We start from the raw sequence: 16964 nt of genomic DNA, 5'->3' as shown, positions 1-16964 counted from the left end.
GAGAATAGGCCCCGCCCCCTTTTCGGCGGGCTTCTTCTCCCATTTTTCTGACAACCTGGCAGGGGTTAAATACATCCATATAGCCCCAGAGGCTATATGTGATGTATTTTTAGCCAGCATAGGTACTTTCATTGCTGCCCAGGGCGCCCCCCCCAGCGCCCTGCACCCTCAGTGACCGTTGGTGTGAAGTGTGCTGAGAGCAATGGCGCACAGCTGCCGTGCTGTGCGCTACCTTAAGAAGACTGGGAAGTCTTCAGCCGCCGATTTCTGGACCTCTTCTCTCTTCAGCATCTGCAAGGGGGTCGGCGGCGCGGCTCCGGTGACCCATCCAGGCTGTACCTGTGATCGTCCCTCTGGAGCTAGTGTCCAGTAGCCTAAGAAGCCAATCCATCCTGCACGCAGGTGAGTTCACTTCTTCTCCCCTAAGTCCCTCGTTGCAGTGAGCCTGTTGCCAGCAGGACTCACTGAAAATAAAAAACCTAACAAAACTTTTACTCTAAGCAGCTCTTTAGGAGAGCCACCTAGATTGCACCCTTCTCGGCCGGGCACAAAAACCTAACTGAGGCTTGGAGGAGGGTCATAGGGGGAGGAGCCAGTGCACACCACCTGATCCTAAAGCTTTTACTTTTGTGCCCTGTCTCCTGCGGAGCCGCTATTCCCCATGGTCCTTACGGAGTCCCCAGCATCCACTTAGGACGTCAGAGAAAAGAAAAATCTGAGTTCAGCTGGCATCCCGCACGGCCGCTGAACTCGGACTTCATTTCATCTCACCACAGGTGGAAATCGACCTAAAATTTCAGTGCTGTGAAGGGGGCAGTAATGTTAATCACTGTGCCAACTGTACTGTCCTTTCACACTCACACATCATATCTTTTCAAGTAAGTGTTATTGTAACAGTTGTGAAAATTAAACACTAGTATGTCTGCTGAGTTGTCTGCGTACACTGTTTTTCGGCTATATAAAGATCTACCCGTGTGTGACTGTCATCTGGAATGGGTTGTATTGTTTAAGTTTTTGCCCTCTTGGATTTGTGCTGTTATGATGTCACACTATATTGTCAATGCAGTGCGTCTACTGTCATACAAAGCAAAGTAAACAATCAAGCTATATGGTAAACTCAGGGGTGTATCTACCTATTGGCCAGGATGGCACTCGCCAGGGGCGCCAGGCAAGGAGGGGGCGCCGCCTGGCTGTGCCACCCGCGGCCAAAGGATAGAAAAGCAGTACTGTCACACTGTACCTGGTGAGAGTCTGTTACTGCTGGAGCAGCGCTGGTGTCCGGCAGCACCGCACTTGTATTCAGACTCAAAATAAACTACAGCTCACAGCAGCCCTTGTTGCTGAGAGCTCCCGGCAGCAAGGGCTGCTGGGAACTGTAGTTTATTGTGAGTCTGATTACAAGTGCGGTGCTGCTGGACACTAGTCTGATCACTAGTGCAGTGCGGTGCTGACGGACACCGGCGCCGCACTGGCAGTAACAGACTCTCACCTGGTACACAGCAATTGTTATGTAGCACAGTGCTATAGATCTATTTGTTGTTGAAGATAATAAAAAAGTGTCAGTGTTTGGGAGAAGGGACTGTAGTACCTGGAAAACTACACGATTCTCATGCATGTTAGATGTAAGTAAGTAGTAAGTAAGCGAAAACTTTAACTTGTTGAGTGTAATAAAGAAAATACAAATCTTACCTAGTTCAAGGCCAGGTTCAAGAAAATGTATATCAGTTAATTGTATAATTGATCATTTTATCTTGGAAGTGATGGCACCCTGATGTTTTTTTCTAACAGGAAGTACTTTTACCACCCAACTAATGGTGTTTGGTTAATGGCTGGGTCCAATTGAGGCTCATTTCACAGCAGCTCATTAGCATTTCATTCAGGATGCAGTCAAGATGCCGGCGTTTGGCATGCCGGCGTTTGGCATCCCGGCGGTCGGAAAGCTGACGCCAGCATGCCGAAACTGCTCGGAATGCTGATGCTGGCATCTCAACATAGTTAGCGATGCAGAATGCCAAAATCCGGATCGCCACATGGGAGGGTTAGGGTTAGGCTGCGAGGGTGGGAGGGTTAGGCTGCAGGGAGGGAGATTAGGAAGGGTGGGTTAGGGTTAGGCACCACTGAAGAGGCTTTTTTTGGGGGGGGAGGCGGGTTAAGGTCAAGCTGTGAGAAAGGTGGGTTAGGGGGGAGGGATGGTTTAACGTGAATACGAGACACTACTGTGCGGTGTAATGTGAATGAGGGACACTACTGTATGGCATAATTTGAATTGGAAGTACTGTTGTGTCCACGCCCTTACCCCACAAGACCATGCCCCATTTCCAACACTCACACCTTATTCCAAATGTGTGTAGGGGGGGGGGGGGGGCGCCAGGCCCTTGCTTTGCCAGGGGCACTCGGACCCCTAGATACACCCCTGGGTAAACTGTACCTCATAGTATAGAAAGTGCATCTAGATTTATCAAAACAGACTGATGGTATTATTTTATTGATTTCACTATTCATATATAGTCATGTTTAATCAATATAACTGGGCAAAATTTATCTCATTCGCTCAATCAGATGGAAATCCATAAACAAGAAGACTATTATATATGTTCCCTGTAGAAAATCATGTGGCACATGAGGATGGACCTATGTATAATGAGTAACTATACACTTCCTCTTGTAGTTTAATTTGCTGACTGAGGGCCTGATTCACAACTTTATGTAAATCTAATATTTTCGTAAAACTCCAATGTTTAATCCATAGTTGCCTACCCTCCCGCATTCTGGAAGAGACTCCCTGAAATAATAGCAATCTCCCTGAATGCACCTTACCCCCATTATGTAACTGTTATATGCTTGGGATAAAAAGAAATCAGAGATATATACATTCAAATGAACAATGATCCCTATGGCTACATGCATGTTAAAAAAGGTTTCTTGTGGCCACTTACAGTATATGGTACCTCTTGTATAACACAATAAACAAATAAATCCTGAAATATATCAGTGTTTTTTCTTCAACAAATAGATCTTACTAACTTTGGGGCTCATTTACATTTGGATGTCAGTCATTTTTATGACACACCTCCCAAATGTAGCCGTACACGCCCGCGCTGATACTGTACAGTAGGTGTTACCTTCACAATTTCCCTGAAATTATTTTTTAAAAGTAGGCACGTATGGTTTAATGATCTGCGCATATGTAGGAGGTGCATGTGCAGATATGGTTCTGTGCCATTGGTCACAGCACCCCAGAAGCCACAGCATGTTTGGCACAGCAAAGCATCACAGAAGCGTGCAGTGGGCGTCTTTATACTTACTGTAAGGTGCCTCGTGTGCTTTTGCATACTTACGGCAGAGCTGCTATATACAAGCACACAGCATCAAAGCCATTAGCATCCACCTCTGAATGAGGAGGTAATGTGGATTAATGGGAACTACTGTACTGTATGTTTTTACTTTGGACCAAGGTTCCATAGGCATGAACTACATGATCAGATCATCTAGAGCTTGTTCATTTTGTTACAAGTTTATTTTTCACATGATAGCTGTAAAATTAAGTAAGGTGAGGTACCCACCCACTCTTTCATTCCCATATACCCACACTCATATTAAATATAAATATAGTGTCTTTGTTTGTGATCACTTATTATTGACATTGTTTCAAAACTTTGACAAAATTAGAATGCAGTTACTAAAAGCTGATCACTGTGATTTATCTCCGCAATACCTCATTTTCAGTTACAATGTTATGTAATTTTAAAAAATGTATAATACAATTAAAATAGCGAGCTGCATCAACATGTTGTATTGCACAAATCTGCTGTCCCTTGCATAATCCTTCACAACCATCAGAGTTGTCATAGCTCACTATGTAGTTCTTGTAGTAGTTCTGATAGTCAGTACTTTTTGGCATTTGAAATCTTTTGACAAGTTCTTCCAGACTTTCAGGCTTTAAATCCTTTATGTTATACTCTTTGGTCATAATATATTCCAGCATCCATGGAGCTTGTTTTCTTAAATTTGCTTCAGTGAGATTTAAGTAATAATGCCACAAATCCTAGAACAAAAAATAAATAAAATGTATTTTATTTAACCAAAAAAATTAAAACACGGGAGTTGAATGATACATAAACTTTGCTTTTTTAAAGAAAAATAAATGAATTTATCATTTAAAAAGAGAAATAAACAGAGAAAGAGACTTAGGGTGAATTCAGTTATATGCAAATGAGCGCATCAGCCATTGCTGCAACATTTCAACGTGTCAAAACCGGGCAGCCCGACTCACCCCCTTCGCAAGGCCAGCTGAATGTGAAACTCGCTAAAAAGTACTCGCTGCTTATGGATCAGTGAGCACTTTTAAGCGAGATCCCCGCTGCCGTAAAGTACACATTTCTGCAGTAAGACTGGCCCTTTCCATATGCTTGGTTTCATAGTCATTATTATTATTATTATTATTACAGGTTGAGTATCCCATATCCAAATATTCAGAAATACGGAAAATTCCGAAATACGGACTTTTTTGAGTGAGAGTGAGATAGTGAAACCTTTGTTTTTTGATGGCTCAATGTACACAAACTTTGTTTAATACACAAAGTTATTAATAATATTGTATTAAATGACCTTCAGGCTGTGTATATAAGGTGTATATGAAACATAAATGAATTGTGTGAATGTACACACATTTTGTTTAATGCACAAAATTATAAAAAATATTGGCTAAAATGACTTTCAGGCTGTGTGTATAAGGTGTATATGTAACATAAATGCATTCTGTGCTTAGATTAGGTTCCATCACCATGATATCTCATTATGGTATGCAATTATTCCAAAATACGGAAAAATCCGATATCCAAAATACCTCTGGTCCCAAGCATTTTGGATAAGGGATACTCAACCTGTATTATTATTATTATTATTATTATCATCAGTCAGCAATTTTATCAGCCCTATATAGGTGAAAGAGATCTATCTGAAAACAGGTGTATTGTATTTATGCTTAGATTAGATGAGTGCTGAATAAGCACGAGACCATATAAGTGCCCCATTTTTTGTGATTGGTTGTTTATGACAAAGCAGTTGCTAGGTAGTTTTTCTAAGGGACCTTGGGAATTTTCCATAGGTTGTTTTCCTTGTCCATCAGTATTTGTGGGTGTAGGCTTCAGTGCATATTAAAACTTGGGTCATGCGCTTCATACTTCCTCTTGCCATTCGGATAGCTAAGTTACACAGTCTCTGGTCCTGTTATATATTTAATTTCCTCTGAGGCTCTTTCTGTCCCTCTTATGTTGTTTGACTGTCATACATTGTTTTCCCTCATTGTTCCCCTCTTGCAGCCTCCGCTCCCTCTCCCTCCCCTCGCCAGCCCCGATGTCCTACAGGTCCCATTCTGGGGCGTCCACTCCCGCAGGCGGGCGCGGCTCGTGCCCATGCCGCACCTGAATGTGTGAGGCCCAGGTCCGTGTCTTGGCCCCTGGGGCCGGGTCAGGCAAGGCGTCAGATGCCCTTTCCCCCTCCCCTCCCGGCGTCTGCCTCGCCCCCCCCCCCTGCCCGCTGGCGCGTTTACCTCCAACGGCCGGGCTCCGTGTAGCGGGTCTTGGCATCCCTGTGTGGTGCGTGGTCCGCTATAGGGCTTCTGGGTTTACACAATGCGCATATTTCGGGTGTTGGGGGGTACCTTAGGCTTCCTTCTTCGTATGGGGGTTGGTTTTATGCGCACGGCTACATGGGAGGGCATTCTCTGTGCCCGCTATTGGGGTCGCTGCGCTGGGGACTGCTGCGGTTTCCCCCGGGGGGAACGTGGCACGCTCCCCACTGGGCGCTCTGGGATGTTGCGGTTGGTTCCTGTGCATATTCTCCCGCCATTTTCCTCGCGCTGCCGGGTTTTTTGGTTGGCTTTGTGGGTCTGGCTCCCGGGTGTTACCGCCTGGGGTCCTCCAGCTTACACATATGGGTGGGTGGGTTTTTTGTTGCTTCGGTCCAGTCACTGGGGGTCGGGTCACGGGGGTTCCTCTTGGGGCCCTGCGGTGCGTAGTGGTGCCCCTACGCCCATCGTGGTTGCTCTTCAGGGTCCCTTGTCCATTGGGCGGGTGCGTTCTGCTGGCCCCCTGCTGGGCATGATGGGGGTTGCTGGTGGTGTCCTCTCAGGCCTCCCTGGCTGGCTCCCATCGTTGGCCGGTCCCTCCTTTCCTTCTTCCGCGTCGGTCCCCCCGGTTCCAGCCCCTCGCTGTTGCGCAGCCTTCCCCGGTACCCCGTCCCGGCGGCTCATTGTTGCGCGGCGGTTTCTGTTCCCCGTTAGTGCTCACTCTTTTCTTCCCAGCTACGCGTTTCCTGTTCGGGCATCGTCAGGACCGCGGAATGGGGCTCCACGGGTCGAAGGCCGGGAGAAGATTCAGTGTCTGGGTCTGCTGGAGATGTTTGGTCGGGATCGTCGTCGGCTGGGGTGGTTCCGGGTCCTTCAGGTAACAGTGAGCATGCTGTTTCTTTGTTCCTTTAGCATTGTTTAGTTTTAAGTTGTGTTTCCTCTGGTTTCCCCGGGTGCCCGCGTAAATTTGCCTAGCTTACTGCGCGTCGCGCGGCTACAGGAACTGGGTATGACGGGGTGCCGGTGGCTATGGGCATGTCGGCTCCCTGATGTTTTGTTGGCAGGTTCATGGTGCTGTGTCAGAGGTTACGGGCGGTGCGGACGGTGGGACTGTGGTCATGCAGTCGTTTCCCACCATGGCTCTGACTGTGGGGAGTTTTTACGTTCTCCCCAGACATACGTGGGGACCTCGCTAATCCGCACATATACTGGTGGGTCGTGGGTGCCGTTTTCTTTTGTTTAGCATGTGGATACGATTGGAAAGGGTCAGGTGGCCATGTTCCACATTACGAGGGTCGTGCTACACGGTCGTGATAGGCTAGCAGCCGGGGACGCGTGATTTTCTTGGTGGTTGCAGCTAGCTCGGTCGGGGGCGCACGGGCATCTTAATATCAGGATTTCTGCACGGGCTCCCGCCCTGGGGGAGCTGAGAGTTAGTGTTTGCTTCGGATTATGGTAGGCGCAGCGTGGGGGTAAATTCGTGTTTCGCCACTCTTGCGGGGCGGTCACACGGTCGGGTATGCATCCCGGTCACGAGCGGAACACTTTCCGCTCCTTCAGGGGCCAGGGTAGGTAGCACAGAAGGCCCTTCTGCTGTGACCGGTGGGTTCCCGGGTGGGTGCCCATTTTCTGTCACCTTTGTCTCACCCACATGGGCTTTTATTTTCTACTGCTTTTTCGGTCCAGGCCGCTTACAGTGATGGCTCGGGGCCTTGTTTTTCTTTCCCTGGGTTCTTCCTGGGGGTGGTTCACGCTTTTCATGATCGACGTCCTTCCTCCCCCTCAGCCCTCCGCCTGTTATGTCGTCTGGTTCTCAGAAGTTGGCGGCGCGGCGTTTGTTTCCCGGCGTTGCGACCCGGGCATGGCACATGGGGTGGCGAGGCATGGTTGCGTTTCCTTTGCTACTTTCCGTGCATTGGTGACTGGGACAGCTGTTGATGTTTCTTTTGTGCCTGACTTGTGTCTGGCGGATGGCCGAGTTGGTCCAGCTACTTGGACGGGCTGGTGGTGGCTCCTCCCATGCTCCAGACGCTGGCTCCGATTGCCGGGGTTCGTTGGCTCTCTTGGGTAGGTTTGTTTACTCCGGCGGGGTGGTTTATATTGGGTCACCTTAGGTACTTTGAGGGCCTTTGTCTGCGGGTTTTTATCCGGGATCGCAGGTATGGGGCAGCCAGGGCGTTGGCCCTTGCGGGCAGTTCTTTTCGCTCCAGACTACTGCGGTTGGCTGCTCTATCAGGTCTTTCATGCTATCCGTGGCCCCTTATGGGATGGGCGACGGGGCACCCTATGGCTGCAGCTTTTGAGTGGGCACGTCTATTTCGGTATACTTAGGTGAAGTTTGGTGGTCCCGTTTGGGTCCGGCCAGGCGGGGCGTAGTCTGGTTCGTGAGGTTGCGCTGCTCGGGCTAGCTTTTGTGCTGGTTTTTTCGTTGGGGCATTCCGGATCAGTGGGTTGGTGGCCGGTGACAGGTCATCTTTGTACTCCGGTTTGCCTTTCAGTGGTGTTTTAGGGCAAGGCGCCTAGATGGTGGTCGGTTCGGCAGCACATGTGCTGCATGTGGAACGATACAGAGAAGATTAGCATGGCGTTCCATATTTTCCTGTGCAGACTTGCGGGTTCTGCAAGGGATTGGGATGGACGGGGTCATTAGTTTCCCCCTTTTAGAGCGCAGGCGCGTACGGATGGTGGCACATTGCCTTTGGTGGGGGTGTGTGTCTGGTGCGGCCTTTGGGGGACGTCCATTTTCTTTTGTGTGCCCTCCGGGTCCTCTTCGCGGGTTCTTCGGTGACTGCGTTAGGTGCTGGGCTGCTGGGGATATGTGTGGTATACAGCCTCTGTGCATTTGGGTAAGGTTTTTAGGCTATTGATACCCGTTTACTTGCAGATTGGGGCTGTTGCGCATGCTGCAGCAGCGGGTTTTTCAGCGGCAGCACTTCGGGTGCTAGGCTGATGGATGTCTGAGTGCTATGCAGCCTCTGTACGTTTGGGTAAGGTTTTCGGGCTTTGGTACCCATTCCTTGCGGATTGGGGGCTGCTGCACATGCTGCGGCGGCACATTCTTCGGCGGCAGCACTTCGGGTGCTGGGCTGCGGGGACGGTGTATTGTATGGTGTTTTAGGGCTGGGGTACCCATTCCTTGCGGATGGGGGCACCTACGCATGCTCCAGGTGGCAGGTTCTTCGGCGGCAGTGTTTTCAGGTGCTGGGCCGCTGGGGGTTTGCTTTGTTTTGTGTTTTAAGAGTAGGGTGCCTGTTCATTGCGGATTGAAGCGGCTGCGCATGCTGCGGTGATGGGTTTGGCAGCGGCAGCGATTCCGGTGCTGGGCGTCTGCGTGGTGTCCGACTGGTGTATGTTGGATAAGGTTTTCGGGCTATGGTACCCATTCCTTGCGGATGGGGGCAGCTACGTGTGCTGCGGTGGCGGTTTCTTCAGCAGAAGCGATTCAGGTTTGGGGCCGCTGAGTGTGTGCAGAGTATTGCGGTTTGGCGGAAAGTCGCTACCAGCCAGCAGTCAGGGGTGTGCATAAGTGGTCATTGTGGGGCACCCCCTTTTGGTAAGTCGACGAGTGTCCTCTCCCTGTGGGTGGACTACGGACGTTCCTGTGCGGTTTCACCCATTGCTCTGCTGGAGTAAAGGGTGGTGAGTCCTGCACAATGCGGGTCATGCTTTAGGAGGGGTGGGAAGTCTCTGCTAGTTGACTGATGCTGGTGGGTTGGTAGCGCCCTTTAGTCTAATGGCATTTGGATGCAGCTTCAGGGCTATGGTACCCATTCCTTGCGGATTGGGGCGATTCGGGTGCTGGGCCACTGGGAATCTGCGTTGTATAAGTTTTGTGTATGTTTGTAAGGTCTTAGTTGCGCCTGTTGTGCAAATCCAAAAACTATGTTTACCGGTCAGTTTTTGAACGGATAGCGTTCAGGAATTGAGGGTGTGAAGCAAATTTTTTAATTTTCCTCCGAGGGGGCCTAATTACAATTGGCTTATCAAAGGTCCACGGGAGGTTTTTTGAGTTTTCTCCTTCACTTGGGTTTGTTTTTTGCTACTGTTTATCGTGTAATTTTATTGTCTGATTTAGTCACAGGTGTTAGGGATCTTTTCTTTTTCAGATGCTATCGACACGCAGGAGCGTATGCCTGTTGGGGCATTTTTTTTTTTAATTTTTGGGCGGCTTCGCATCCTATGGCAAGATTAACAGTTGTGGTTTTGGTCACGGGGTGGTCCGTGGGTAAGGAGCTCGTGGCTTGAGTGGGGGTGATTTGGTGGGGTTTCCTTTTCTACCGGGTAGGTAGGTGGTGTCACACGTTTAGGTGTCCTGCCCCTAGTCAGTCCTGTGTTTGGGTCGTGTTCGTAGGATTCTGCCTCATATTTGCTATCAGGTCCCTTTTGTTGCTCCGTGCACTCACTGGCTGTTCAGTGGCGTTCTGCTGTCATTGGCCAGGGAGGATTATGCTTTGTTGTTATTGTAGGGGTGCAGCGTGTTTCTCTGCTGTCTGTTCGGGCCTGGGAGATGGTGGCTCTGCAGGTTGGTTTTGTAGCTTTTGGTGGTTTGGTAGGGTGGTTTCTTTTGCTGGTTCTCCGGGCCCGCAGTTTTTTGCAATGTTAAGCTGGTTAGTCTTTTCCCCGGGGGGGTCGGTGGTTCTTTCTTGATGGGACTTTTGGGTTTTGCTTTAGCTTACAAGGTTGTTTTCTGGGGATGGCGGTCGAGGTTTGGTAAACCTCGTTGTGGCAGGAAAGTCGCAACCAGCCAGCGGTCATATAGGCCTAAGTGGTCATTGTGGGGCACCCTCTTTCGGAAAGACGGCGAGTGTGTCCTTACCCGGCAGTTGGACAACCGGACGCTCCCCTAGGGGAGCATCCATATTTTCTAGAGGAAGGAGTGGTGGGTCCTGCACAATGCGGGCTAGGCATGTAGGAGGTGGTTGTTGTGGTAGTCCCCTCCTCAGTTTCGGTGGTATAATCAGATGACTGGAGCTGGCGTTTGGTAGCGCCTTTTCTTTGCCATCCTCCAACATAAAATCTAGTTTAAAGTTCCGGTCAGTCATCAATAAATTCCGTCTGACCTTTTAAATCTAGCTATTGGTGTCCGTGTCTTTATTTGTAGTGCTAAGCTAGCTTAAAGTTAAAGTGTAAGTGATCACAATAAAATGATGGGCGCCTTAGATTAGATGAGGGCTGAATAAGCACGAGACCATATAAGAGCCACATTTTTTGTGATTGGTTGTTTATGACAAAGCAGTTGCTAGGTAGTTTTTCCAAGGGACCTTGGGAATTTTCCATAGGTTGTTTTCCTTGTCCATCAGTATTTGTGCGTGTAGGCTTCAGTGCATATAAAAGCTTGGTTCATGTGCTTCATACTTCCTCTTGCCATTCGGACAGCCCCTCCCACCCTCCCTCATGTTTTCTCTGATGTCAATTTGGTGTTCTGGTGTTCTCTTTTGTCGGCTATTAAAAGCCAGATAGGCGGGAAAGTCTCTACCAGCCAGCGGTCATATAGGCCTAAGTGGTCATTGTGGGGCACCCTCTTTCGGAAAGACGGCGAGTGTATCCTTACCCTGCGGTTGGACAATCGGACGCTCCCCTAGGGGAGCATCCATATTTTCCGGAGGAAGGAGTGGTGGGTCCTGTATAGGGAGGCCAATCCCGGGCCGTTTTTTCAATCCCGGGATTCGGGATTGAAAAACGCTCAATCCCGGGATTCCCGGGATCCCGGGATTGCAGTAGGGATCAGTGAAGAAGGGTGTAGGGAGCAGCACTGGAGGGTAAGTGGTGGTGCGGGAGGGTGTAGGTAGCGGCGCAGAAGGCAGGGAGGGTGTAGGTAGTGGTGCCGGAGGGTGTAGGTAGCTGGGCGGGAGGATGTAGGTAGCGGTGCGGGAGGGTGTAGGTAGCTGGCCGGGAGGATGTAGGTAGCGGTGCGGGAGGGTGTAGGTAGCGAGGAGGGTTGGTAGCGGCGCGGGAGGGAGGCTGGGTGTAAGTAATATCACTTACTATTAGGTGGACGGCAGCCATGGGCACACTGAACGCAGCGGCATTTCAAATGAAGCGCCGGCCGCCAGCCAAACAGAGCTGGCAGACCGGCAGCCAATCAGGGAAGCGGCCGCACCAGTCGCTCCTGATTGGCTGACGCTGCTGCGGCAGCTTCCCTGATTGGCTGTCGGTCCGCCAGCTCTGATTGGCTGGTGGCCGGCGCCACATTTGAAGTGCCGCCGCGTTCAGCGTTTGTCTATGGCTGCCGCCCGCCTAATTGTAAGTAGTATTACTTACACACCCACCCTCCCGCGCATGCACAGTGTAATCCCGTGAATCCCAGGATTGGATGCTCCAATCCCGGGATTCAAATCCCGGCATTTTTAGGCCCAAATCCCGGGATCCCGCCGATCCCGATCCCGGGATTGGCCTCCCTAGTCCTGCCCAATGCGGGTTAGGCATGTTGGAGGTGGTTGTTGTGGTAGTCCCCTCCTCAGTTTCAGTGGTATAATCAGATGACTGGAGCTGGCGTTTGGTAGCGCCTTTTCTTTGCCATCCTCCAACATAAAATCTAGTTTACAGTTCCGGTCAGTCATCAATAAATACCGTCTGACCTTTTAAATCTAGCTATTGGTGTCCGTGTCTTTATTTGTAGTGCTAAACTAGCTTAAAGTTAAAGTGTAAGTGATCACAATAAAATTATGGGCGCCTTATATTCAACTCTGCATCACCAACAATTCTGTCAACAAGCTCTGACTGATCTTAGCCTACTTGAAAATGCCCTACTGCAATCCAGTTATGTCTCTTTAATTACAAGTGAAGATGTATTTGGTAGCATACGATTCTACATCACCCATAGTTGTGTATGCTTGTTTCAGGGGCAACAACCTGCAAGTCACCTTCAACTGCATCAGGCCAGATGTATTTAAAAGTAAACTACTGATTTTGTACTTTCTGCAGCTCTCCTACATGGCAAAAGTGCATCTTTATTTTTCATCTACCGAAATGTAAATACCAATATGGATCAATTATGTAGAATATTGGGAAAATTATGTATATAGTTTACTAAATACACACAAAAAAAAATGCCCCATCTCTAAAAGGGATCAATTATTTAGAATATTGGGGGAAATATATGTATATGGGGGGTAATTCAGACCTGATCATAGCAGCAAATTTGTTGTCAGTTGGGCAAAACCATGTGCCATGTGGGGAGGGGGGGGGGGGGGGGGGGCAGATATAACATGTGCAGTGAGAGTTAGATTTGAGTGGGTTATTTTTACACTGCAATTTAGATTTCAGTTTGAACACACCCCACCCAAATCTAACTCTCTCCGCACATGTTATATCTGACCCCCCTGCAGTGCACATGGTTTTGCCCAGCTGCTAACAAATCTGCTGCTACGATCGGGTCTGCATTACCCCCATAGTGTACTAAATACACACTAAAGAATGCCCCATCTCTGACCACCCGGCTCCTGTCCTTTACTTGATGCCTTGTTTTGCAGAGCATCGTATAGTAACTGCATGAAGAAACTCTTGGTGAACCTGTCTGTATATGAGAAAAAATCACTGTGTAACAATAATATTTAGATCCAAGATAAGAGATCCCATATATAAATGGGGCATCCATTTATATATGGAATGTGTACCAGATGTTCTGGATAGTCCCCCTTTTAAGCAAAATCTTTAACTCACATATTTTTGCATAATTGGTCTTAATTGGTCTTAATAAAGCCTCTGAAAAAGAACATGTTGGAAGATGTGCTAATAAGAGTTGTAACTTATTTGAAGCATAAAAATATCTCTGGGGGAGGATTTATGTTCAGATTTTCTATGTCAGCTCTATACATGTATAATGTATTAATAACCACTCACCAGCATGTCGTAACTATTCGTATCATACTGGTATAGGCGGAATCCTGGGTTATTGGCATCTGTCTCTGATAAGGATTTAATGGGTGTTACGGCTGGTGCAACAAATACAGATCCAACTGGCTTCTCTGAAATGAAATGGAACCAGTAATTTTAGTTAACATTTGCTCTACAATGTTTGTTAAAGTCAATAAAAAAATTGCAACAAAAATTGCTTAACCTTTGCATATAACCACATATTTGCATACATTTGAAATGACAGCTAAGTGATGGGCCCTACACACTGGCCGATTACACTGAAAGATATGAACGATCTCGTTCATTAATGAATGAGAAATCGTTCATATCTTTCAGTGTGTAGGCACCAATGATGAACGATGCACGCCCCCACGCTCGTTCATCTTTGGTGCCGGCTCGTTTAAACATGCAAGTCAATATGGACAATCTAGTCTATATTAACGTGCAGGGCTATGGATCCGGGTGACCGAGAGAGTGAAGAAACTTTACTCCCCCCTACACACCCTTCCCACCGGGTCACCCGTCAGCTGTCGGGCACCTTGGCAAGTGTGTAGGGCCCTTAAGAATATATTACAAAAATTGCATAAGAAATTATACAAAGCTTGAACTGATCTTTACTACTGTTGTTAAAAATACGTAGTTTCTACACTTGAAAGCTTCACAAGCACAAAATTGTTTAATTAAAATTAAAACAATCTATAATATGGCTGCACAAGGGGACTAATGAGAAGCTGTAATGTCCTTATTGTATTTCCAGTCACACCACCTCAAAAATTTCACCCAACACCTGTGATTCTTACCACAAAGTGTGGGCTCTAGTTAGTGGTGGAGCTATAGTGTTCCTTTACATACCTACCTATACGATGGTGATGCAATTCATCACTGCTCTACTCCCAGCAGCAAAATGCATAGGTTTGCACTATCAGGTAACAGGGGTTAATGTCCGGATTCACCCTGAACCACACACATCCTGCTCACTTTAATATAGAAGTGGACGTGATTCATGAGAGTGGTCTACTCTCATAGGAGTCTACAGTGTCGGACTGGGGCATGAAGGGCCCACCGGTGGAATGCAGTGGTAGGGGCCCATGTTTAGGGGTGTGGCCAATCTCTAGAGGGGTTGTACCCAGCCACCACATTGGTTTGCCTAACCATTTTGCAAGTGTTGGTCCCCTAAATAAATATATACAGTAAATACTGTAGTGTATGCAAGATAATGTACTAGATTAGTAACAGCACAGTCTGGAAACTGATCCCTAGAGGAGGGGGTGGGCCCCCAGGCAGTAGGGCCCACCGGTGGTTTCCCCTGTACCCCTGTGGGCCAGTCCAACCCTGGGAGTCTGGGAGAACTCATCAAAATGTGGTAATCTGAAAGACAGTCCTAAGTGGCACTACAGTACATTTTTAATTTGAATTTATTATACTTTTTTGTTTTATGTTTTACACTGCAGTTTGACTCCCACCTATAATTTTTTTTGTCAGTAAAAAATCAACCAAACACTCAAGTGAGTAGAGTATGAGAGAGAGGGGCCTACTCAACATGTTAATTAAGTATCCAACTTACTGAAAGTGCTGTAGCAGCAGTGGATACAAAATTCAACGTTGCTCCAGTGCGGAGACAGCTGATCCGAAGATCAGCTGTCCCTGCAATTCCTACTTGGTAGTGTGAAACGTGCATGCTAGTGTAAACGTGTGAACTGGGGATCATGCATGCACACAAGAACCCTGCTGCTGGTGGATCCCTCTTCACAACCCAGGACCTTCTTCCTATTGGAACGCCAACTGAAGATGCCGAAGGTTCCCACTGTCAAGCGCCAAAAATTTTGTATTTTCAGATCTTGATGAATTTAGGTCCCCAAACTATTGTATGGGGACAGCGAGCCAGATTGGGACTGAAAGATAAGTAGGAGATATCCATGGTATCTCCTGCATTACCTTCACAATGAATGGCCCCATTACTTAATTTCTACAAAAGGAGGTTAAAATGTTAATAAGAAATGAAGGGATGATAAATAGATCCCAGACATGTGTTTCCTAACTGAACTGCAATCAATTCTGCAAATTTTGACAATAAAACTACCACTATGGAATGATCCGTATGAAGAGCAGGTTACAAATTCCTTGACATACTGTACAGGTACTTTATATATATGGAAACTTTATAAGAAGTAATCAGGCACTAATTTACAATAGAAGAATGGTGAAATGTAATAATTTTAACAAACTGCAGGTCCATTTAGGGGATTACTGAGATTATACCAATTAGGAAAACAGAAATAAAATAATGAAGTGATGTCTGTCAAAACAATGTCATTTATTTTTGTACATTCAACATTAATACATAAAACACATGGGTGTTGTAAATGATTTATAACCAATTAGATCTCTTAATTAAAATCTACATAGATCCAATAAAAAACTCTACTATAACACATTTAGGGCTTAATTCAGCACAGAACTACAACCCTTTACACTAGTATGCGGGGGGAAGCCCAGCACAGGGCAAGTCTGCCCTGCATGCCAGGCCCTTCTCCCCCGCTAACATGCTAACGCTTTGCTCAGCAGCAAAGTGCTCGCATGTAGGGTAGCCCTCTGCATGTGGATCTTAGATGAGAAGACAGATGACTAAATGCAATGTTTAGGATTGCAGCGACTGTGTTACGTCACGCAGCCGCCATGGCCGCCCCATGGTCCGGACACATCAGCATTGTCCGGACCGTGCCCCCCAAACACCGCAACGCCGGCAAAAAAACTTTGCATCTACACCCCCTCCTGCCCTCAAATGCCTCTGTCTGTCAATCAGGCAGAGGTATTCGCATATGTGAGATGCACATGTGCACTCTCCAGAAGGGCATCTAATAGTATGTTGTCAATATGTATAGCAGGATGGTATTGGGAACCCGGCAATTGGGATGCGGGCAGTCAAAATACAGCAGCATCCCGACAAGAGAAAGGTAAGTAGTCTATCCCTAACCCCAGGGCCGGATTAAGCCCTTGGGGGGTTCAGGGCACCCAAGACCTGAGGGCTCCCACGCCGACCACCAGCAGCCTTCCCCTTCCCAGGCTGCACACACTGCTCACCTCCCCCGGTCACAGGCAATGGGAGCCATGCTGCAGCAGGGGGAGAAGAAAAGACACCAGGCTGCCAGGGCAGGAGGGATCCACGCTGCCACGGGAGGAGTGCGGCTGTGCATGCAGCTTCCTCCCCCCTCCTCTCGGGCAGCACGGTCGGGGACTGAGTCAAGTAATCTCCAGCCTTCGCTGCTGCCAGGACAGATGCTGAAGAGCGGTGCAGAGCTCCGTCCGGGGGCCCCTTAAAACAGGGGGGCCCGGGGTTTTGACCCCATGGGCACCCCCCTTAATCCGGCTCTGCCTAACCCTCCCTGCCTGCAGCCCAACCTTAACCTCTCCCTCCCGCAGCCTAACCCTAGCCCTCCACCAGTGCAGGTCTTCTGACCAGTGTCGGAATTCCAACTGCCGGCATCCCGAACGCCGATATGCTGACCGAATCCCCATATAGCTATTAACTTGGTTAACA

At 48.1% G+C, this 16964-nt stretch overlaps 1 protein-coding gene across 3 annotated transcripts in view; it reads right to left on the bottom strand.

The window, feature by feature from the left end:
• Window positions 1-2454: 2454 nt before the first annotated feature.
• The window catches only part of SMPDL3A (sphingomyelin phosphodiesterase acid like 3A), an 89004-nt gene continuing 74494 nt past the window's right edge, over window positions 2455-16964 (bottom strand). For all 3 annotated transcript variants that reach the window (XM_063917258.1, XM_063917257.1, XM_063917259.1), the window contains 2 exons: window positions 13412-13536; window positions 2455-4045 (listed from right to left, as the gene is read on the bottom strand). In XM_063917258.1, coding sequence (XP_063773328.1) covers window positions 3701-4045; window positions 13412-13536 — 470 coding nt within the window. In that variant the 3' untranslated portion in view covers window positions 2455-3700. The remainder of the gene's footprint in view (window positions 4046-13411; window positions 13537-16964) is intronic.

Source organism: Pseudophryne corroboree, chromosome 4, assembly GCF_028390025.1.
Source record: "Pseudophryne corroboree isolate aPseCor3 chromosome 4, aPseCor3.hap2, whole genome shotgun sequence".
Taxonomy (NCBI): Eukaryota; Metazoa; Chordata; class Amphibia; order Anura; family Myobatrachidae; genus Pseudophryne; species Pseudophryne corroboree.
This window is presented reverse-complemented; position numbering and strand designations above follow the sequence as displayed.